This window comes from Phascolarctos cinereus, unplaced genomic scaffold (genome assembly GCF_003287225.1).
Source record: "Phascolarctos cinereus isolate Bilbo 61053 unplaced genomic scaffold, phaCin_HiC Scaffold_2;HRSCAF=192, whole genome shotgun sequence".
NCBI classification, from domain to species: Eukaryota; Metazoa; Chordata; class Mammalia; order Diprotodontia; family Phascolarctidae; genus Phascolarctos; species Phascolarctos cinereus.
This window is the reverse complement of record NW_027555625.1, coordinates 123,407,363-123,430,857: the sequence shown is the minus strand read 5'-3', so window position 1 is coordinate 123,430,857 and position 23,495 is coordinate 123,407,363. Positions and strand designations below refer to the sequence as shown.

The 23,495-nt window shown below is 40.2% G+C and overlaps 1 protein-coding gene across 1 annotated transcript in view; it reads right to left on the bottom strand.

Moving 5' to 3' along the window:
- The window catches only part of HK2 (hexokinase 2), a 96,085-nt gene that overhangs the window by 57,216 nt on the left and 15,374 nt on the right, over nucleotides 1-23,495 (bottom strand). The window contains exon 2 of the mRNA XM_020985310.2: nucleotides 12,805-12,967. Coding sequence (XP_020840969.1) covers nucleotides 12,805-12,967 — 163 coding nt within the window. The remainder of the gene's footprint in view (nucleotides 1-12,804; nucleotides 12,968-23,495) is intronic.

Sequence of the window (23,495 nt, the reverse complement as noted above, 5' to 3'; positions counted from 1 at the left end):
ATATTGAACCTTATATAATACTTTATGCTATAAGAGAAATATCTCAGACATAAAAAAGGTATCATCCAGGACAATCTCTTCTAAGTAAACAATCTTTAAGGTGCTAAGCCACTCTATTCATCTTAATAACCAGCTTCATCGGGAGTCACACAAGGTTCCATCTCCTCTGTCAGAGTAATAGATTGAAAGAAGGTACTGTGTTACTACAGAACAGAAAGACCTGGGTTTAAATCTCAGCTTGGCAATTTACTACCCATGTTTTGGTGAACATCTTTTACCCTCTTCTGCCCTCAATTTCCTGATCAGTAGGATGAGGATTTGGAATCCAAATCCCCTTGATAAAAGGATTTGTTTTGTGAAGTGTGGATTCAGTCAAAGGGCTGCACTTGAAGATCTAGAGGGCTGCATGTGGCCTCGAGGCCACAGGTTCCCCACCCCTGGATCAGATGATCTCTAAAGTCACTTCTAGCTCTTACAGGATCTTAGAGGTTCCTACTTAGTGACTTCACAAGATTAAGTATCTCTTCCATTTAACTTGCTGTATTAAACAACAAAATATGGCTAACTCCTGTGGCTTCAGAGATAGGTGCTAGCTAAAGTCCCCCACCACTGCCTCACTGTGGTGTGGAAGTGACTTCCCAGGTTCTAACAGGCTCAATAACAAGCTAGAAAAAGCTTCCCATAGGTGCTTACATACACAAGATGGGCTAAGTTCAGACAGGCCCGTCACCAAAAGATAAGACCATCCAGGGATGAGCTTTCTTTGCCCACAGAAGTTTACAATAAGGCATGGAGAGGTTATGATCTAAAAATGAGAAAAGCTTCCATAACAAAATCAATCATACTTTCGAATATAGTACAGTGGGATCTTTTCATGCATACTGACTCCTATTCTAACTACTGATATGATCTTAGCAACAGTAATATATTTGATGAGCTAACACTCCATGGCTCAGATAAAGACATTTCCCAATTAGATATTTTATTGTTCATTTGCCACTATATCATCTATACTATACATAGGGCTGCCAATTTAAAAAAAAAAAAAGAAATATAAGCTTGTCCCAAAAGCCTATTACATAGGTTATCTTTGGGATAAGTTTGAACAGTAAAATATACAACACAACACTAATACACTATCTAAATATTCTCTCTTCTTTGTTGGGTAATCATTATAACCATTAATTGTCATTTTAATTGATATAATACAGGATATAGCAGCTTTTACTGTATTTGGTCTGTTGACCAGAATGCGTTCATCTCTTATAATAGGTTCTTTCTTAATACAAGTGGCTATTTGTCAATTCATTCCTAGGTTGACAATTATGTTACATGTTAGGGCTAACTAAGGTTATCACCTTAGCAACAGTACTGAGTTTATTGGCATAATTAAAAAGTAGCAGCCAAGATAAGTCCATTATTCAATTACCCATTTTATTGCTTCCCTAACCATAACAGACCATATGTACCTAGTTATCGACCTAGGTTCCCTTTATCATATACTACTTGCACTGAACTATCCTGTTTGGTTCTGAGTTTTATTTGTCTGAGCCTTGTTTTCCCAGTGACCGGAAAAACTCTTGAAAGCAGGGACCAAGCCTGCTTGGTTACCTTATTTTCATTGTCTTCCTCTACTCCCACCCAGGAAGCCATGAAGCACCAAGGCAACCCTCAATCAGAAGTAGCCTAGCATAGTGGATTCAATATTGGTCTTGAAGTCCCACCTAACTGACTAGGTTGCTATGAGAACCAAACTGGGATAATACATACAAAAATATTTTTTCAACAGAACAACGCCACACAAATGTCAACTCTCATCATTATTATTCTTAATTCTCAATCCAAAATCATTTGATTAACTATTCCCTACAACCATAGTAAGAAAATATTCTCCTCCCCTCAAAGGGATACAATCCAGCTAGGGAGATATATACTTCACTATTTCAAGAGCCTGCCATTTTGTTGGTATAAGTAACTCTTCCTCTGATATTAATAATTACAAAAATGGCTGACATTTATTCTTATGACTTTAATGATAAGGAAATTAAGCCTCAAAGAAATGAAGTAATTTGCCCATGGTCAAACATCTAAGGAAGTTCCAAAAGTGAGATTTGAAAATAGGTCTTGGGGGCAGCTAGGTGGTGCAATGGATAGCACACCATCCCTGAAGTCAGAAGGATCTGAGTTCAAATCCGGCCTCAGACTAAACACTTGACACTTACTAGCTGTGTGACCCTGGGCAAGTCACTTAACCCCAATTGCCTTAAAAAAAAAAGAAAAGAAAATGGGTCTTCTTAACATCCCATACAGCATTCCACTCTACCATATCTCAGCACAAACAGATCATAATCCCTTAAGAGATAATCTCTAAGTTCACCTCCACATTATAATTAGGGAACTGAGGAGATTTGGTGAGATGGGTATCAGAAGGAGTACAAACTTAAACGTGAAACAATAGAGGACTGTATGATAAATGCCAAATGAATGGCACAGCGAGTCTTCAGGGGCACCCTACACTAAATGAGATGGAATGACACCTATGCAATCTTGGCTGAGGGGGAAGGTAGGCTACCATGAAGCTACTTTTATTTCCAAGACTGAATCACTGTTAAATGTCCACCTTGGCCATTATGATGGTGCTTCTCATGTTTGAATGATACAAAACTGGTATTAATTCAGTGACTTACTTCAATAAAGAAAAATCAGCTTTGCTTCAGTAACCTTGAGTATCTTCAATAAGAAACTATATTTTTAATCTTATGAAGATTTTTCTAAGTGAACCCAAAGCAGGGCATTCTGAACTTGGCATCCATGTCCATGGATGGGTTTTAGGGGTCTGTGAACTTTGATAGAAAAAAATTACACACACACACACAACAAAACACTGTAATATTGGGCTGCCCCAGAGTACCAAAGGGGTCCAGGACACAAAAAACGCTAAGAACCTTTGGCCTAGAGAGCTTCATCCTCCACTCAAGACTTACTTAGATGCCTAATGGAAATGAGAGGGGTTCTCAAAGGCTACACCAGTGGAACAAAAAGCTCTGCAAGCTATAAAGATTTTGAGCACAGGCACTGAACAGACTGTCTATTGTTCAAACACAGCTAAGTCCTGAAATGATCATCATGGGGTGAATTATTTTGGCCACAGCAAATCAGGAAGCCTTAACAGAACCATGAAGGGGTGGTGGTGGTGGTGGTGGTGATGATCATGGTGGTGACGACAACACCAGGCATTTATAAAGTGCCTTATATATATATTGTCTCATTTGATCTTTCACAGCAAACCTGTGAAGCTACTGCTATGGACATTATCATTCCCATTTTATGTAAAAGGAAGCTGAGTCAAGGCTCAAATGACCCATTCAGAGCCATACAGATAGTTAAATATCTAAGGCAGGAGAACCCAGTTCTTCCTTATTCTGACTCTAGAGCTCTATTACACCATGCTGATCTGCATTAGTGGTGGGAATATCCACACAAATGAAAATGCAGATGTTTGAAATTACAGACTTCAACATCTAGGTAGCACAATGGTTACTTTTTTACTTAACAGATTCATTTCCCCAAAAGAACCATAATAGGGGGCAGCTAGGTTGCACAGTGGATAGAGCACCAGCCCTGGAGTCAGGAGGACCTGAGTTCAAATCCGGCGTCAACACATTAACACTTACTAGCTGTGTGACTCTGGGCAAGTCACTTAACCCCATTGCCTAGCAAAAAAAAAAAAAAACACCATAACAAATTCCCTGAAGTACCTTCCATTTATCAAACCTTCATTTTTACCTTAATTTTTATTCATTACTCTAAGTGAACATTCAGTACACACCAATAATTAGCTAGGCCTTCTAGAATTCACAGTTGAGAAGCAGTTCTTGCCTGAGGGACTCCAGTGTGTCTGGTGAGTTTTAATGAACATTTACAGATCTCAAGTAAAAATGATCTTACCTGGTAGGACACCTCCAATTCAAGCTCCCAACTCCCTGAACCAGCACCATTTCTAAGTCTTTACCAATATTAGCTGTGAGTCTGCCCAAGCTACTTCAAAAGGTCTAGCCTATCTCTACACCCACCCTTCTCAAACTGCCTTGCTATTACAGGCCCCACCCAACCTATACTAAGTGCCTACTGTGTGCACAGCTCTGGGTCCTTGCTTATTGTCTACAAGGGAATGCAGGCACGTACATACAATATTAAATAGGGGGTTCACTGCAGAGGGCTAAAACCAAGGATTATCTGAAGCACTAAGATGAAGATCTTCATGGATTGGGGTAAGGAGAAAAACTAGGGACCAAGGAAAGCTTCAAAGAGAAAGTGGCATTTGAGTTGGGCTTAACTTTTAAAGAACAGGAAGCCACTGAACAAGTCTGAGGGAAGAGGAAGAAGGAAATTAAAGGAACAAGGAACAGGGTGAGCAAAGGCTTGGAGGCAATCGAACTAAGTGTGAATCTGCCTGGGGGGAAGGCCTGAGTAAGGAGCACAGAGCAATAAAGGTAAGGTTAGTTTGACTTCCCTCCAGAGATTTCTGCCATCAACCGGTCCTTCCCGGAGATATCTATCACTGAGAGATCTGAAGTCCTTTCCACAGTAGGTGTGCTTCATTTTTATTAAAAAAGAAGAGAGGGGGACTTAAAAATGAGAAGGCTCCAAGTAAGCTCACCTCTTATCTGCCTGGAAAAACAGCTGACTCAGCTGTTCAGAGGTACAGATGGCAGCAGCACCTATAAAAGTTGGCTGTACATTCAAGTCATTAGACAATGTAAATTTGGACATACATGCTATGTAGAAAAACCTTTATTAGGGAAAAAAACAAAAACAGAAGAAAAGAATGCTTCTCTGGACTTCTCTTAGTTTTCAGTCCCACCAATGGATTTAGAGCTATCTCCCATGCTTAGAATTTTCTTTGTCCTCATTGCCATCTCTTGGCTTACTTTAAGTCTTAGCTACAAACCCTGCCTTTGCCAATGCCCATTAATGCTGGTACCTTCCTCCTAAGTTGACCTCCAATTTATTCTGTCTACATCTTGTCTGTTCATCCTTGTTTTCATGAGGTCTCCCCCATAGTCTGTGAGCTCCTCAAGAACAGTGACCACATTTTTGTCTTTCTTTGCAATCCCAGTGCTTAGTACAGCACCTGGCACATAGCAGGCACTTAATAAATGTTTGTTGCCTTTTGGGTGCAGAAGGGCCCTTCAGAGCCTTTACTCTCTAAGTTTAACCTTTAAGCCAAAGAGGCCTCCACATCACCATGAAGGAACAACAGGGTGTACTGTCGTGTCACAGTCCAGGAGCTGGGTGGTACCTTCACCATCATCACACACCAAGCCTGGCTGTTAAAAAACCAATAATATGTTCCAATTTCTGGAACAAACTATTTTGAAGCTATGTTAAAATTCACCTGATTTATTGATCTTTTCTTCCTTTTTTTATTTTACAAAAGTACATTTCTGCAAAATAAAGGATATTCATCCTTATTTTTCTCTTACTGCAAAGCCAGAGTGGATGCCCAGCTCTAATAATCAAGGGTAGTGACCAACTTAAACTAGCCCTCATCCCAAGAATTTTCATAATCAGGAAACTGAGGTCCAAAGAGGTTGAATGAGTGGCCCAGGGGTAGTAAATGTGAACTCGGACCTCTGACTCCAAATCCAGTAATCTTTCTACTACACCATCATCCATTCCAAGCCATACCTGAGCAAGAATCCTCCTACAACAGCCTTCTTGAGCTTTCTGTCATCACACACATCCACATTCGGCTTTCTCCTAAAGGCTGCCTATTTTCAGTGGGGGACCTCTAATTGCTGAAATTTTTTTTTTCCTAAAAGAGAATAACTAAAATGTCCTTAATCTTTGGCCCAGAGATTCCCTTAAGTAAGAAGTAAATGACAAAAATGAACACAAAAATATTTATCACAGCAAACAACTGGGAAAAAAAATCAACTGAGGAATAAATGGCTCAACAAATTGTGGTGTATGAATGACTGTGCAGTGAAAAATGGGGAAAATGAAGACGAATACGAACCGATGCGCCACCAGGAAGACTACAACAATGTAAATGGGAAGAACGAACACCACAACAAAACAAAGGAAACTTAATGCTAAGAAAGTTAAAATGACCAAAGAAAAGATACGAAAAAGGAACTCCACAGGCTTCTCTCCAGAGGTGGGGGCTTTGGGAATGGCATACTGCATCTAATGTCAACTTTTTTCAGTATCTTGGTCAGTTTTGCTGAACTTTTTTTTTCTTTCTCCTTTTCCCCCCTTTATTATAAGGGCTGACTGTGAAGGGAAGAGATACATTGGGAAATGTAGGTGATGTAAAAACAAAAGACTGCCATTCAAAGTTATTTTAAAAAGATTCCATTCTTCCAACTGAAATCCAGCTAGCATGGTTTCTAGTTCCTTCGCTATCCTAGTCACCCTCCTCTAAACACTCCCCAATTTAGCAATTTCCTTTCTAAAACACGGGACGCAGATAAACTGACCAGAACGTCAGGAAGCCTCACAAAAAGGACTATATGACCACTACTGGAGCCCAGAGAGGTACAAAACTGAAGCTTTTTTTGAAGGGGGAAGTGGTGCACAGGAAGTGAGATTAGTCTTTATATATTCTAAATCTAACCTTAGGGGATGGGATAGTTAGAATCCAAGGAAAAACTTTCCAATCAATAATTTCAACTGTTCTGAAATATAACAGGCTGAAATAATGAGCTCCCCATCCCCTGTACAGGAGGAGCCCTGTGAACACTTAATGAACTAGATTTTCTACAGGTTGTCCACCCTCCTCTAGTTTAAGGAAAGACTTTACTAGATTTCCACAGTAGGCATAGTCCCTACACATGTAAAGCAGGGTTAGGGACTGATAGTTTAGAATTATTCGATATTTGTTGTTCCTTTCAGGCCAACACCCCGAGTAATAGAAGGTGGAGCCCCGGCTAGCCCTACTAATCTAATCTTTCAGATGCAAATTTCAGTGACGACTTCTCACAGGACTCAAGCGCTAAGATGTCGTAAAAATGAAGTCATTTTCAAAGTACTGCACCACTCCCAGCAAACTGGGAAAGAGGACAAAATACGAATAAATGATCAATGGCGAAAGGCTACAGAAAAAGCACAGTAATTTGCCACTGGTAGAGCTCTGAATTCACTTTAACCACTCTGGAAAAACGATCTGCTTTATGCTTTAAGAAAAAAAAAATAACAATCCTTTGGCCTAAAGATCCTACTGGGAAGCATAGGAGGTCAAAGACCAGAAAGGCCAATATATACTACATTTACAGCAGCACTTTTTGGGGTAACAAAAAACTGGGAACAAAGTAAGATGCCCAATGATTCAGGCAACAGCTAAACAAATTATGGCAAATGAACAGAATAATTAAAATAGATTCTAAGATATTAGTTGAATATTAATTTTGACAATTTTAGATTAACATTAATAGAAAAATAACTGTTATTGTGCCTTTGGGAACAATATGAAGAATAGGCATTAGAAATTTGGGGGAGCAATTTGAAGAATAGGCACGAGAAGACTTATAGAACCAGGAAAACAGTGATTACAACATGAACAGCTGGGGCAGCTAGGTGGGGAAGTGGATAGAGTGAGTTCAAATCCAACCTCAGATAAGTACCAGCTGTGTGACCCAAAGTCATTTAACCTGTTTGCCTCAGTTCCCTCATCTGTAAAATGAGCTGAAGAAATGGCAAATCATTCTGATGAGGTTTAGGGGTACTGAGACCCCAAAATCACAATACGATGGTACTACTCGAAAGAATTTGACCCAAGCCTTCTTTCAGCCAAAGACAAGGTTTATAAGAACATCCCATCATGTTGGCCAGATTCTTAAGCAGTCTGATCATTAGTGAGCTATTGGCTAGATTACAAGAATATGAGCAGTGGCTAGATTTTAAGACTCTGAGCACCTTAATGGAGACAAGATGGATCTTATATACAGAACGACTGTGGGAGGGATCTAGGAGTGGCCAAGTAGTTTGGGGTGACTGGGGGAGGGGTCTAAGGAAGATCTGAGTGGGAGTGGCCAGTAAACTGCAGTGAACAGAACTCCAGGGACCGGGACAATGGAGCCTAGCTAGGATTAAGGAGGGAAAGTGCCGGGGGCCATAGGGAGGGCTAGGCTAGGTTTAGGGTAACAGAATTGGGAGATTGGGTGTAGCCACAAAGAAAGGCTAATTGATGGAATTATGGCCTCAGGGGAATGCCAGAGACCACCTAGATCAAGTGGTGTGACTTGTGAGTCGGGGCAGCTCCGCTGACCAGCAGCAAAGTCTGCGAAACGGTTCTTGACCTGAGACTGCGAGGCAAAGACGAAAGAGACGGGACTCCAAGCGTGATGGAAAACAGGGTCCACTTTATTAGAGCACAGCGGGCAGTTTTATATCTTTGACTCATGGGAACTACCCTAGCGTAACAGCGGACAAAGCAACAAAGTTTACATATCTTTACCAACAGTCAAAGCACATGTCTTTGCAACATTATCCCGACTGTGTCCTTCTCCCGGGCTGTTCCCGTAATAACACCATGTCCTTCTTGTTCCAGAATGTCCCAATACTTGATACGTGAGCTAGCAATACTTGCTACATGGTTGTGGCTAGAGCTAGCTGTCCTTGAGCTAGCAACATTGTTTATGGTTGAGCTTGCCTAGCCCCCCCCTCTTTCTGGGGAATGGAAAACCGATCCAGGCCAAGGAGCAAGCTCCTCACCTGAGAGGGCTTGTACAGCCATCAGGGTCAGAGTCCTACTCACCTGTGGTCTCTACAAAGTGGGAGAATTGAAGGACAATCCAAGGGTTTTCTAGGGCCTGTAGACAAATGGGGCCCAAACTGGGACAAAAGGTTGGGCCCATACCTCATCAACTCCAGTACCTCTGCCCAGAAAACCCCAAATGGGATCACGAAGAAGACCTGAACATGAATGAAAATACTAAACAAACAGAAAGAACAATGACAAAATTAAGACTCAAATCAAGAAAACTACTTGCTCTGTTAATTATAATAATGAACAAGAATAGCCCACTCCTGAGGAAAGTTAAGAAAAATCACCTCCCTCTCCTTGTTTTTGCAGAAGTATGTGACCTATAGTCTAGAATATTTCATATATTGTCAGGCACTGTTTTATGTGTTGGTTTTGATAAATGTTTTTATGGTCGTCAATATCTGCAACTTTAGACAGAATTTTCCCTCTGATCTCACCTTCCTGTGAAACCCAGCAAAATCTCTCCATTTGGATGATTTCCACCAGAAATACCACATTTATTATGTTATCACCTGCCTCCTCCTCTTCCCTCACTTCTTTCATACTTTTGCCAAATCCCACATCTCTCTTATCCATCTCTTTCTCTCTGCTCATCATTGCCACTGCCACCCAAGTTCAGGCCATCATCCTCTACAGTGCTTAGCTGGTCTCCCTGATTCCAGTCTCTCCCTTCTCTAACCAATCCTCTACAGGATTAAAAAAAAAAACAGTCTGACCACATCACTCCACTGCTCAAAAATCTTTGGTGTTAGTAACAGCAACACTGTGCAATGACTAACTTTGATAGACTTAGCTCTTCTCAGCAATAGAAGGATCTAAGACAACTCCAAAAGACTCATGATGGAAAATGCTGTCCACATCCAGAGAAAGAACCACAGAGTCTGAATGCAGATTGAAGCATATTATTTGCTACCTTTTGTTGTTGTTGTTCTTCTTTCTTGTGGTTTCTCCTACTGATTCTAATTCTTCTTTGCAACGTGACTAATGTGAAAATATGTTTAATATGAATGTATATGTACAGACTGTATCAAATTGCATACCATCTTGGGGAAGGGGCAGGGGAGGAAGAGGGAGAAGACTCAGAACTCAAAATCCTATGGAAGTGAATGTTGAAAGCTAAAAATTAATTATTTTTTAAAAAACTCATTGGTGTTTCCCAATGCTTTCTTCATCTGGAATTATGAAGCTCCAGAATGTGGCTCCTGCTTAATTTTCCAGCCTTATTTAATAATATTTCTCCTTTCACTCTCTGTGTTCTAGCTAAGAACTCGATTTTATCCTGCCCACTTAACCTTTCTTCTAAGCCTCAGTTCTGTAAAATGAAGAGATTTGGCTAGATGACCTCTAAGGTCCATTCCAGTTCTCAAGCTATGATTTTATGATTTATCTTCCCACTTTTCAAGTTGAACAATTCATCCCTCATGCTTAAAATACTCTTCTATTTGCCTATTGAAATTCTTCTTTTCCTTCAAGATCACCAGGTTAGGTGCCACCTTTTCCAGGAAGTGGTCCCGCAACAATCCACCTGATACTGACCTCTCCCTCCTGAAATGACCTTAGAGTGCTCTTGATGTCTCCTGTGACCCTAGATGGTAGAGCAGATAGAATACACAATGTGGGAGTCAGGAAGAAATGAATTCAAACCCTCCCTCAGATATTTACGCGCCATGTGACCCTGCCAAGTTATTTAACTTCTCTCTGCCTCCGTTTCCTTATTTATAGAACAAGGATAAGAGGGGCAACTAGGTGGTGCAGTGAATAGAGCTCTGGCCTTGGTGTAAGGAGGACCTGAGTTCAAATCCAGCCTCAGACAGTTACTAGCTTTGTGACCCTGGGCAAGTCACTTAACCCTGATTGCCTAAGTAAAAGCAAACAGAAAAAAACTAAATACCTCTAGAACAAGGATAAGAAGAGTATCTATCTTACAAGGTAGCTGAGAGGATCAAATGAGATAACATATATTCACTTTGCAAACTTTAATAATAGCTATTATTATAATTATTCTTATTCTTGTGTATATAACTCCATTAGAGTACAACCTTTTGCGAGCAGAAACTGTCATTTTTCAACTATGTTCATATCTATAGTTCTGAGTATAATGTCTTAAAACCACTATTTTCTGAGGCATAAAGCCTAAAGAAAGCTGCCAAAATACTCCAAACCCATGCAAATGTTATCTTGATCTAAGGAGACACAATTATTTGCCAATACATAATAAAATAAAGAATCAATCAGTTCCCCTTCTATAGGTGAGGAAACTCTGGGAGTCTGAGTCACACACAGCTGTGCCCCAGGGCACAGTCAGACTAGAAGTACTAGGAGTCTCCCAGAGTCTTCTTTCCTGACGTTGTCCTACAAAATGGGGGAGGTAAATCCAGCAGCCAAGAACAAATAACACTCCCTCAGAAAAACCCCACTCCATTTAAAAGATACAAATCGGAAATGATAAAGAGGAAATGTGGATGTCACCTGTTCATATGCTTTTCTGCAGAGCAGGAAGTAAGCCAGAAAAGCCTAGAAATGTCTGCATGAGAAGGCTGTGGGAGTCAGCCTCCAAAAGAGAAGACCAAAAAAGTGTGGTGTGTTTGTGGCTAGGGAGAGGTGGCAGAAGAGAGGACAGGCTCAAGCCAAAGTACTCTGCTGATGCCCAAGGGGCATCAGAAGGGAGTTAGCAAAGAGAGCGAGACAGCTAGGGATAAAGTGCATAAAGTGCTTTGCAAACCTAAGAGATATATAAATGCTAGCTGAGACAGAGAGGCAGAGAAAGAGAGAAACAGGCAGAGACAAGAGAGACAGAGACAAGAGAACATGAGATAAGCAGATAAATGATCAAGGCAGTACAGGATACTGGAAAGAACAATGAAGTTGGAGTAATTATTTGATATTATTTAAATAGTGCTTTAAAGTTGAAAAGTACTTTACATTTCATTTAATTCTCCTAACAACTCAGTGGGTTTAGGTGTTAGCATTATTCCCATTTTACAGTTGGGAAAATTGTGCAGAGAGAGATTAAGTGATTTGCTCAGATCGTATAGTTAAGACAGGAGTAAAAAAAAATCTAGGTCTTTTGACTCCCCCCCCAAAAAATCACATATTCTACCCAGCATGCCACACTGCCTCCCATAGGTCTGAATTATATGCTACTTACTAGCTCTATCTATAACCTTGAATAAGTTCACTAAACTTCTATGAGGTTAAGTTTCTTCATTGTAATTTTTTCTTGAGGGCTGAGGGAGAACAGGGTTTACAAAGAAGATGAAGAACTAAGGTTCCTTCCAGCTTTAACCTTCATGACTTTATGAGTGTTAAATACTGCAAGTGGGTTAGGTCAAGCCTGTTCCCAAGACTCTCACAAAATCCTTATTTGGTTATGTTGTTGTACAAAGTACAGAACCCCATCTTTAAAAGCACATTATCAGACATTAGAGGCTTAAATAAACAGTGCAGGGTTAAGGAAAGCTTGGTAGAAATATACCTTCAAATAAAAAAAGTACACCAAAGCTTCCTGGACTATTTCTCCCAAGGGTCAGAGCCCAGAAATGGCTTTCCTTAAATCAACAAGATAGAAGGTTGAGAGCGGAAAGGCAATGTAGAGGTCATGTCCTAAAGCACTGTTTTATGGATGGCCCTGAAGACAGAATCATCACTTTTAGAGTTGGTAGCCAGGCCAACCTTCTGGTTTTAAAGGTGGAAACTGAAACCAAGAGGTTTAAAATGACTTGCCCAAAGGCACACAGCTAACAAGATTCAACCCCAGGCCTCTGACTCCAAATCCAGTGCTCTTTCCACCATGCTATGCTGTCTGCCCTGTGGAAAAAATAGGTTTCTCTTTAATTACTTCAAGGCTTTGGAAAGAATCCAAGTTGAACCTCTTGTTCAGAATTCTACTCTGTGCTAAATGGAAACTCTTTTATTACAGAAGATATCCTTTATCCTTACTCATCTGCTCAAGGAAAAACCACTCTAGACTAACAAACTATTACAGAGTACACTAGAGACAACTCCTTCTTTCCGTCCTCCAGCTCATTCATTACCTGTTCCATCAGGTGTAGATCGTACAAACGTCGGAAGCATTTTCACAGAAGCTGTGGGGTGGCTGTCAGCCCCAAGCCCTTTTTCCATCTCCTTTCGGAACCTTTTGGAAACCTCCTGGAGAGTTTCATCTGAGAGACGCATGTGATAGAGATACTGATCAACCTGGAAGGAAAAAGCAAGACCAGGATGGCTTTACAAGTGGTCTTAGCTGTGCCTTTTATTTCCCACCCTCCATGATCTTATACTATTTCATGTTCTCTCTGCTTTCCAGGAAACACACACACACACACACACACACACACACACACACAAGTAGTTGACACACAAGAATTGGAGAATGAACAAATGAAAAAAACATTTATTAGGCACCTCCTATGAGCCAAGTCCAAGAGAAGGGAAGACTCCTTATACAAATAAAATATTAATTTTCCCAAAGTAGAACCAACAAGAAAAGGGCTGGTTCTCCCTCTCTGGAAGTCTTCAAACAGGGGCCCAATGAGTCCATTGCCAAAAATGCAATAGAGGGGATTCCCCTGGGGCAGCATCTAAGACTCTTCAATGTCATTAACTAGAACATGAAGTAGTATGCCTGCTCCCCTCTGATCTTGTCATCAGGGAATCTTGGTTGTTATTACTGACTCCCACTTCAGCTTACTAAAAATCCTATGGAGCAGTAATCCCCCATCTGTGGGTGACAGATCCATGAGGGACCTTTGAGCTATTATTACAGGATCCGAGGAACACAGATTTAGAGCTCCTATAATAACATTACTTAGTGCTTTAAAATTTGCAAAGTGCTTTACATATATATTATCTCATTTGATCCTTATACAACCGTGTGAGGTAGCTATTTATTATTATTATTATTATTATTATTATTATTATTATTATTATTATTATTATTATTCTCCCCATTTTCCAGATGCAAAAAATGAGGCTGAGGCCAGAGTCACCTGTTGGCAAATGTGTGAATAGGAATTTGAACCCAGGCTTTCCTCACTCTAAGCCCATTGGCTCTAACCACCTACTCTACCATGTCACCTTTCCTGAAATGTATTTTAGAGGTCATTTAATCCCATCCCTACAGATAAAAAAACTGAGGTCCAAACACGTGAGTCTATCTTTAAATGACTAAGTATAACAAATGAGGTAACGTACCTACTCAACTAATATAGTAATAACACATGTGTTATTAGTATTTTTCAATTTCTAAATGCTGCTGTGATTAACACAAATGAATTTATGATATACTCCTAAATGCATAATATGGCGTGTTGCCATTCATGCATTTTCTCTATCATAGAATCATAGATTTAGACCTAGTAGAGAGTTTAAAATTCATCTAGTCAACCTCCTCATTTTACAGAGGAGAAAACTGAGTCTGAAGAAGACACCCAAAGTCACACACAGTGAAAAGACAGAGTGTGGTTTAAAGCACAGTACTGATTCCAAATCTAGTGCCTTTTCTACTTCAGCCCTTCATGTTATCCTATGGCGGGCAATGGAGATGACTATTTTTTACACTAAAATGGGAGTTTCTTCATACTGAAAAAAGGTTGGGTGGCCTCATTTCCAACTCATTGCTCTTCTTTCACTACTGATTAAGCTATATATATGGATGCTTATTTCCTGCCCTCTTTCAGTCTTTCCTTCCTTCCTCCACTACAATCATTTGACTTAAGACCTAGGGACAAGAGACATCCACTATGTTAAGAACCAGAAGATTTAGGGGCAACTAGGTGGCACAGTGGATAGAGCACCAGCCCTGGAGTTAGGAGGAGCTGAGTTCAGATCCAGCCTCAGACACCTGACATTTACTAGCTGTGTGACCCTGGGCAAGTAACTTAACCTTATTGCCTAGACAAGACAAAAAAAAAAAGATTTCTGCAGAAAAGATTAGGATTAGGGGAATCTCAGAAAGGACTCGACAAATTAATAACGATAACAGCCTACCTTTCTATAGTGTTTTAAAGGTTCATATTATTGTGCCAATTTTGGAGAAACTGAAGCTCAGTCCACTTTGTTTTCTTCTGTCACTGTATCCCAGATATTAATTAAGCCTCTCAGAAGTAAACTGAATCCAGCTCTCCTAGCCTCAAGATGCTCATCAACACACCATTTATAAGCATTAGAATGATGTGGTGGCTAGAAGCACATGAAGTCTTGTTTTATTTTATAACTGCCCCTTCCAAAACAGCAACAGATACCACAAGGACCTGAGAAAAAACATCACAAGGCTAACTGTCCTTATTAATTTTTCTTCTGGTTCAGGAAACCAAAATCCTTCGCAGCTGAAATCCATCACTCTCTCCCAAGATCAAGCCTATCCAATTAAATGTTACTTATTAATTGAGATAAAACTGCACAAACCAGGCCCTTGCTTTAATCTCATTAAGGAGCCTTCACAACCCAGTATGAGTTATAACAGCAGCAGGCTGAAGGTTAGGAAATGGCTAATCTTGTCATCCCTTATCCAACCCACTGGAAAGGAGTCAATCATAAATGATACAAATGGGCCGATAAGTCACAGAAGCAGGAGCACAGTGTAGATATCTAGTATTATAGCACTGGTAAAACTAGAAGGGGCATTAGACCAGAGGACATTAGAATCTTCAGACCCAGAAAAGTCCTTAGAACAGAAAATATGAGACCTGGAAAAATCTTTGCTAAAGTAAAGAACAAAGAAAAAGGGGAAGGGTGGGAAGACAGGAGGAAAGGAAGGGGAAAAGCCTTTATTAAGTGCCTTATATTGCCTTATAAACATTTCATTTGAGCTTCACAACAACCTGTGAGGTAGGTGCCATCATTACCCTCATTTTACGATAAAGAAACTGAGGCAGAGAAAAGTGACTTGGCCAGGGTCACACAGCTAAGTGTCTGAGGTCAAACTTGAACTCAGATTTTCATGACTCCAGCTCTAGATCTTTATCCACTAAGCTAAGTACCTAAGGAAAAAAAGGGAGTGCATTTAGAGTCTGCCACAGGAGAATCTGTTATGAGATTGGGAGAAGAGAAAAATCAGAGAAGTGTCCTCAAGTATCAGAAGGGCTTTCCCTTTGGAATCGGGACTAAACATGCTTTGCTTGGGACTGAAGTTTGAACACCGGCACTGAAGCTTGGACCCAGGCGACCTAGATCTTCTCTTCTTGTCTGCGGCTGCCTGGTGAAGTTCCTGATGGTATCCTTTCTGTTGCTCCTATCCAGTCACTCTGGACTGATACATTCAGACAGAAGTGTGATACAGCCCTTCTCTCAAAAAGTGCACTATGGGAAGAACATAATGCTCAGATCAAGGACTTGGCAGCCTACTTCAAGGCCCTAGGCCAAGGCCTTGCTCACCCACCTGCAGGCTGCTGTCTTGGCTTTCCTAGGCAAGGCCTTCTTTGTGACTGCACAAATGATTCTCATGGGCATATTAAAGCTTGTTAAAGAGTTATTGCAACTGAAGAGACCTCCCCTGTGCGCCCTGGGAAGATGCGCAATAATCCAGAGGCCTACAATGCCAATATCTAAGAGAATGGGTCCCCAGTTTGTGACCAGAGCCCTTTGATCTCTCCTCCGGTTGTTGCTGCTGCTGTGGTGAGCTGGAAGAAGTGGCACCCAGGCTAACAGAGGGACGGGAGGTTATCAATGCTCTGAGTCCCAGGCAAGCTCTCCGTTCACAGCACCACGCTTTTTGGTATCCATGGCCTAATATTAAAAAAAAGGCACCTTTGTACAACCCTATACTTCACCATGCTACCTTACAATTAACATATACAGTTCAATCTCAATGCTCAGTGGCAGTCCATACAGGGTGCTCACTCAGTCAAAGGCTGAGCAAACACTGGAGCCAGCCAAGACTTCAAGTTCAAGACTTTTTATCCACATCCTAGAAAGGGAAAGGAGTCATCCATCTAAGAAGGGGAAGGAAGAATTTTCCTTCAGACTTTAGTGGTAGCAGAAGCTATGTTTATATCCTCTTTTAGCAACCTGGAATAGATAAGCACTTCCTGGTTAGGTAATTTCCTTCCTACAGCCAAACCTCCAGAACTAGGCTACTTCCTCTATGGTGGAGGAGGGAAGGCACTGACACTGTCAGAATTACCTATGGAACAAAGACTTGGGGCAAATACACTAGGTGAAGATCTAGATGTTCACAAGAGGTAAATTAAAAGTAATTTACATATTCTTTTGCATGAGACCTATTTTCACCAAGAGCAGGAAAAGTAAATAATACGTAAATTTTTTCTTCGGATCATATCGGTGAGGCAATGTGGCACCATGGATAGAAAGCCTCAAAGTAGAGAAGACCTGGGCTTAGGAATCCTGCTTGATACACATTGGCTCTGTGACCCCAGACTGTCATTTGACCTCAGAGCACTCCAAGCCAGTGCTATCAACCTCAAATAGAAATGGGGCCACTAAATTGATTTAGTGGGGCCACATATGATTTAGAAAACCACCTTATTAGCATTATCTACATTCTGTTGAATTTTTATTAATTTTGTTAAATATTTCCCAATTACATTTTAATCTGGTTTGAGCCCAGTAGGAGTAGAGTTGCCCCAAGTGTTTCTGAGTGTTCGGTTCTAGAAGTAACAGAGATATCAATCTGTATGGATTGAGTCCCTTATGCCAATGAAATCACAAGTCTGATACCTACCCTACCCTAGATCATATTATGTTCACTTTGTCCAATCTTGTCTTAAATATCCTAAAAATCCTATCCCTTAAGCATCGTGAAGGACAAAATACTTGGCCTCTACTCTAATCTAGCTAAATCTCATTTATTCAGAGAATCAGCTTTGGAAAGCACCTAAGAGGCCACCTGATCCAACCCATTCATACATAGAAAGTCCCTCTACACAGCATCTCTAAAAGTGGTCACACGCCATCCATCTCAAGACTTCCAGTAGGGAAGGCACCACAACTGAAGATGCCCATTCCACTTTTGGATGGCTCTAAATGTTAAGATGCTTTAAGATGTTTATGTCAAGTCTAAATACATCTATCTGCAACTTCCCTCTCCAATGACCCTAGATCTGCTCTTCAGAACAAGTGTGAGTTTAACTAGCACTTATTTATTATATGCCTTTTATGTATAAGGCACCATGGCCAAGGAAAATAAACAATTGTAAACTGGGGACTTCCCTCCAGGCATTTAGTAATATAGTTAGTGAAATAAGATAGGTACAACTACAGTATAAGGAAGTTTATAAGTGCTATGAGTTTTACAGGTAGTAAAAGCTATATAATGATCAAAGTTTAAAGGAAGGAGAGAGGAAAAGAAATGGTATGAGAATGAGACTTGATATTCTGACCAATGATATCCAGTTCAGAAATGAATTGTTCTTGGCTGGTGTGGTAAGATCACTATCGCTAGCTCCATAGGCTGGACAAGCTTTTTCTAGGGCCCTCTTCCTTGCAGGCTATGCTCAATTTTTCCTTAAAAGGTACTGAAATCACTCTTGAGCCTTAAATTGGCACAAGGTACTAAGGTATGAACCACTGACTTAGCTTCCTAGTGGCTTAAGTACAAAAAGGCAACTCATAAGGAGTCCAACTGCCCAATTAACACAGCCAACACAAAAGGCAAGGAAGCCCGTACTCAACTCAGCTGTGTCCTCGCTGACTCTCCTTTCCATGCTATGATTATGTGAACTTCACCTTGCTAACTGTTAAATGGTCTATGAGTGTCTCAGAATTATCTATTTGGAGCTACCTTATTTTACAGATGAGAAAACTGAGGCCCGCAAGACTGCCTTGCACAAGGTCACAGAGGTTCTAAGTACCAGAGTCACAAATGAAACTCTGGTCCTTGAACTCTAAGGTCAGTACTCTCTCCACCGGAACATACTGCTTGTAGTGAAGCTTATGTGAAATAACTATCACAAAACACTTGGCAAATTTGTTTAAACATTATATAAAAAGGAATGGCAGAACAAATTGTGGCATATGAAGGGAATGGGATACATTCACTGTAGAGTGAAATGGAATACATTCTTACATTGTGCTATAAGAAATGAGGAGGAAAGATGGTTTCAAAGCGACATGGGGAGATTTATGGAAAAAGATGCAGAGTGAAGTGAGCAGAACAAAGAAAACAATTTTATATATATATGTGTGTATATGTGTGTGTATTTGTGTGTATATATATATACATATATACACACACACACACACACACATATAAAAACATCAATAGTACAAAAATGAACAATATTTAAAGACTTGACAACTCTGATCAACTAAACAGCCATGATTCCACAGGACTAATAAAGAAAAACACTACTCATTTCATGATGGAGAAATAATGGACTAATATGCAAAAAAAAGAAACACATTTTTTGATATGACCAATGTGGCAATTTGTTTTTTTCTTACTGTGCTTGCTGTGCTTTTCAGTGGGTAGGAAGGAGACAGAAGAAGGGAAAAATGAATGTTTGAGAATTGGGCCATTAAGAAACACTGTGGATTAGTGGACAGAATTGTTAAAAAAAACTTTCAACTGTTATTATCTGCAAAAGGTCTATCTCTTTTAAAAGCTGAGCAATCAGGAATATTTTTACATGTGGCTATGTCATATTTCCAAAGGTAACAGAAGTGATAAGAGGAAATTGCCATTCAGGAATGGATTCTGATGAATAAAGAAGTGGCTGGTGAACTGGGAACACCCAGAACCTTGGAACACAGTGACCACAAAATCTGAAGAGTTTGTGACAAGATGAGGGGGAACACAAGGTGTGTTCCAGAACTTATAAGAGTATTTTTCAGAGTCCAGACATAAAACATGTAGAATTGTGTAGTCTAAGAAAGTTGGCTGATGGTGGTGGTTGGAGCTCACGGTCTAATAGGGCAGACGGCATACAAATTAGGTAGGCAGATAGAATAAGATATGTGTATCTCTGTGTGTGTGTGTGTGTGTGTGTGTGTGTGTGTGTGTGTGTGTGTGTGTGTGTGTATGTGTGTGTATATATATATGTATATATACACACACATACCCACACATATACACACACAGCTATACATATAAATAAATATATAGGACAAGTTAAGAGAAAAATGACAATAACAAGTAGGATGATAGAGACTTCTTACAAAAACGGGGGAGAGCCAGGAGGCAGAGACGAGGAAGAGCATACCAGGCATGGGGACAGCCAATGAAAATGCCCAGAGTTAGGAGACTGAGTGTCTTGGGAAGGATTAGCCAGAAGGCCTATATCAAAAGACAAATACAAGAGTAGTATTGTCTTGTTAAAAAAAAAGTGTGAGGAAATTCAAGATGAGCTGTGGCTTAAGTGAGAGAAGCCAAACTATTCAACACCTTTTTCACTTCTGCTTTTTTCTACAGAGGAGAACGGTCTTCAAAGTTGGCAGAATTGCCCAAAAACAGTCACCAAGGAAATGAAAAACCTACTTGGTGACGTGATAAAAGAGAATCTAGCTGTCCTTAATGAATGAAATTCACCAGGATCAATCAAGTTATATTCCAGGGCAATTGGAAAAAAACATTCTATTACTGAGCTGCCATTTTTTTTGAAAAATAAAGGAAACAGGGAGACATGGTACTGGACTAAACACAGACAAAAGCTGTTCTAATTTTTTTAAATGGGAAGGTGAATGTTCTCTGAACTAAGCCTCAAGAAGCTTATAATCTAATGTGAGAAGACAACATGCAAAAGAAATTTGAAAAGGAAGTGATGTGGGGATGAGAAGATGTGTGAGGAAAGTTGGTCCTGTTTATGGCTCTTCCCTACCATTAAAGAGGCCAGGGGGATACTGATGGAGTAGGAATAACAAGGCTTGCCAGGATATTATATGATGATGGGACTTATGATAAGTTTAGTGGGAGCTTTGTGGAGAAGTCAAAGATTCAACTATTCTGGATGCCAAAACTGGACTCTAAAAAGATCATAAGCTAGAATCACGAACTGATGAAACTTACTAAGAACCTATGTAAGATCCCATACTTGGGTTCAGAAAAAGCCGAACTACTCAAGTGTAAGTTAATCAAGATACGCCCAAAAAACAATTTATGCTTTCGTTTATTAGTGTGGAAAAGCTCCAAGGGTTTTTGTTGGGTAGCAAGCTCAGAGTCAGAAGTGTTCTGTGGCAACCAAAGTACTAATGGGGTCTTTGGGTGAATTCACAGAATAGTGTCCCAAACAAAGAAGGGATGGTTCTGCTACACTGTGTCTTGATCAGAACACAACTGGAGTATCATATTCAGTTCTGAGTATCATATTTTGGAAAGGATATTGCCAAGTTCAAAGAGCTGGCTGTATAAGATGGCAGCCAAAAGAAACTAATGTGAACTTAGGCTGCTTCATCAAGTCATAATAACAGCTGACATTTACGTGGCCCTGTAAGTTTCAAAAAGGGCTTTGCATGCATTATCTCACTTGATCCTCACGACAACACTGAGATATAGATATTATTCCCAAATAAATAAATTATTGTTTAATGATTACTTTTTTTCTTTTTTTGCTTTTTGGTGAGGCAATCAGGGTTAAGTGATTTGCCCAGGATCACACAGCTAGTGTCAAGTGTCCGAGGTTGGATTTGAACTCGGGTCCTCCTGACTCCAAGGCCAGAGCTCTATCCACTATGCCACCTAGCTGCTCCATTAATAATTACTTTTAATGAGGAAGAAACTAAAGGTCAGAGGTTAACTGTCTTACCCACATTCACATAGCTAGTAAGGATAAAAAGCAGGATTTAAGCCCAGATCTTCCTGATTCCAATTCCAAAGTTCTTTCTCCTATACCAAAAAGAGGGCAGGGGCAGTGATAATTTTCCCATATGCTATCCTGGTGAGGCCATATCTATACTAGTATGTCTACTTTTTGGTTACGTCCACTCTGGCTAGAGTAAGGGTTCTTAGCCTTTTTTGTGTCATGGACTCTCTCTCTGGCTGTCTGGTGAAACCTATGGACTTCCTTCCTCAGAATAATGTTTCAAATACGACATTTTAAATAATGCTTTAAAACACAATAAAATGCAAGGAACAGCAAAGGAAACTAAGGAAATTAAGATTGAAGTTTTTCCCATGCAAGTTCATGGACCCCAGGCACTCAGAGGTACTAGAGCGTGTTCACAGAGAGTGACCTGATGAAGAAGGGTCTGAAAACAATGTCACAGAAGGATCCATTGAAAGAACATAACATACAGGGACCCAGTCACCTAGTCCAACCCCCTTATTTTTACATGAAGAAAGTGAGGCTTAAGGAGGTTCCACAGCAATCAGTCTGGAATCAGGAAGGCATGAGTTTAAATTCTGCCTCAGATACCAGCTAGGTGGCAGTGGGCAATTGAGCCTATTTCCTTATCTGTGAAATGGGGATAATAATTTCACTTATCTCCCAGAGTTGTGAAGATTGAGATAAAATACATAAAGCACTTTACAAACCTATGAATGTTAGCTCCTAGCCCAGTGTCAGTTAAGTGATAAGCAGCAGAGCCAGACTATGAATACAGATACTCTGTCTCCCAATCTAATACTTTACATTGAACCCTACTGCTTACAAAAAGCTAGGGATGCTTAATTGGCAGAAGAGAAGTCTGAAGGGGAAGTAGAGGTTGGGGCAGAGATAAAAATTTGATTCATTCTGCCAGGCACTGGAGATTCAACTTAGAATCAAATGTAAGTTATAGGGAGGCAGCAGAGTTTTACTTGACAAAGCCCAGCCCTCTCCTCCTAAAAGCCCACAAAAAGTTATCTCACAGTAGAACAGCAATAAGAGTAATAAGCTCCCCATCGCTGAAGGTCTAAAAGCATCGGACAGATGACCAGTCATCTGCATACTATGGAGGGAACAAACGCTTTGGGCATGAATTAGAAGAGTGGACATCTGAGGTCTCTTCCAACTCTGATATTCCATCTCCATGGTTTTATTTTTTGTAGAGAGTCTATCTTTAAGACCTCAAGGAACTAGATGAGGGCAAAGATATCGTAAGCTAGTATACAGTAATTGTCTATATACAGTCATAGACATCTGACCCATGAAATGCTATAGACTATATATCCTTTAAAATATGAGATAGTATGGCTAATTATCCAAGCAAAGAGCCTGAAAATGAGATTTCAGAACCATCGAATCTCCATGTTAGAAGTCATAGAGTCTTAGAGATCATCTTGTCCAATCTATAACCAAATCAGAATTCTCTCAAAATACTCAACACAGTCATTTGGTCACTGCTTGCTATTACTTGGCTGCTATTACTCACTTTGAATACACACCCACTCAGTCCTTTTTTCCCCCTCTTTAAGAAAAAAAAAAGAAAACTTAAGGACCCTTTACGAGCATTAAATAACTTAAGACTGAACAGCAAATGTCTGCTCTCGGCTGGTTTTCCTAGCCCCTTGCTGTGTAAGCCAGTAATTCTTAGAACTCATAGCACTGTTCAGGTGAGTCCATTGTATCAGCCACATACAAATCAGAGAATCTCAAAGCTTCTGCTCCAACTGTAGAGAATGCCATCTTAAGGCCAAACTCCTCAGTTTATAGATGAGAAAACGGAGAGCTAGACAGAGGAAGTGACCTGCCCAAGCCTCCATAGCTATTAAGTGGCAGAGGGGGGATTCAAACTCAAGCCTCATAATTCCCAACCCAATGCTGCTATTTCAGGTATTCATCTACAACAAATAAAGAAACCCAGTTGGGCTAGGCAGCCATTGAGTTTGTTTCCAATGCTGACATTTTTGCAA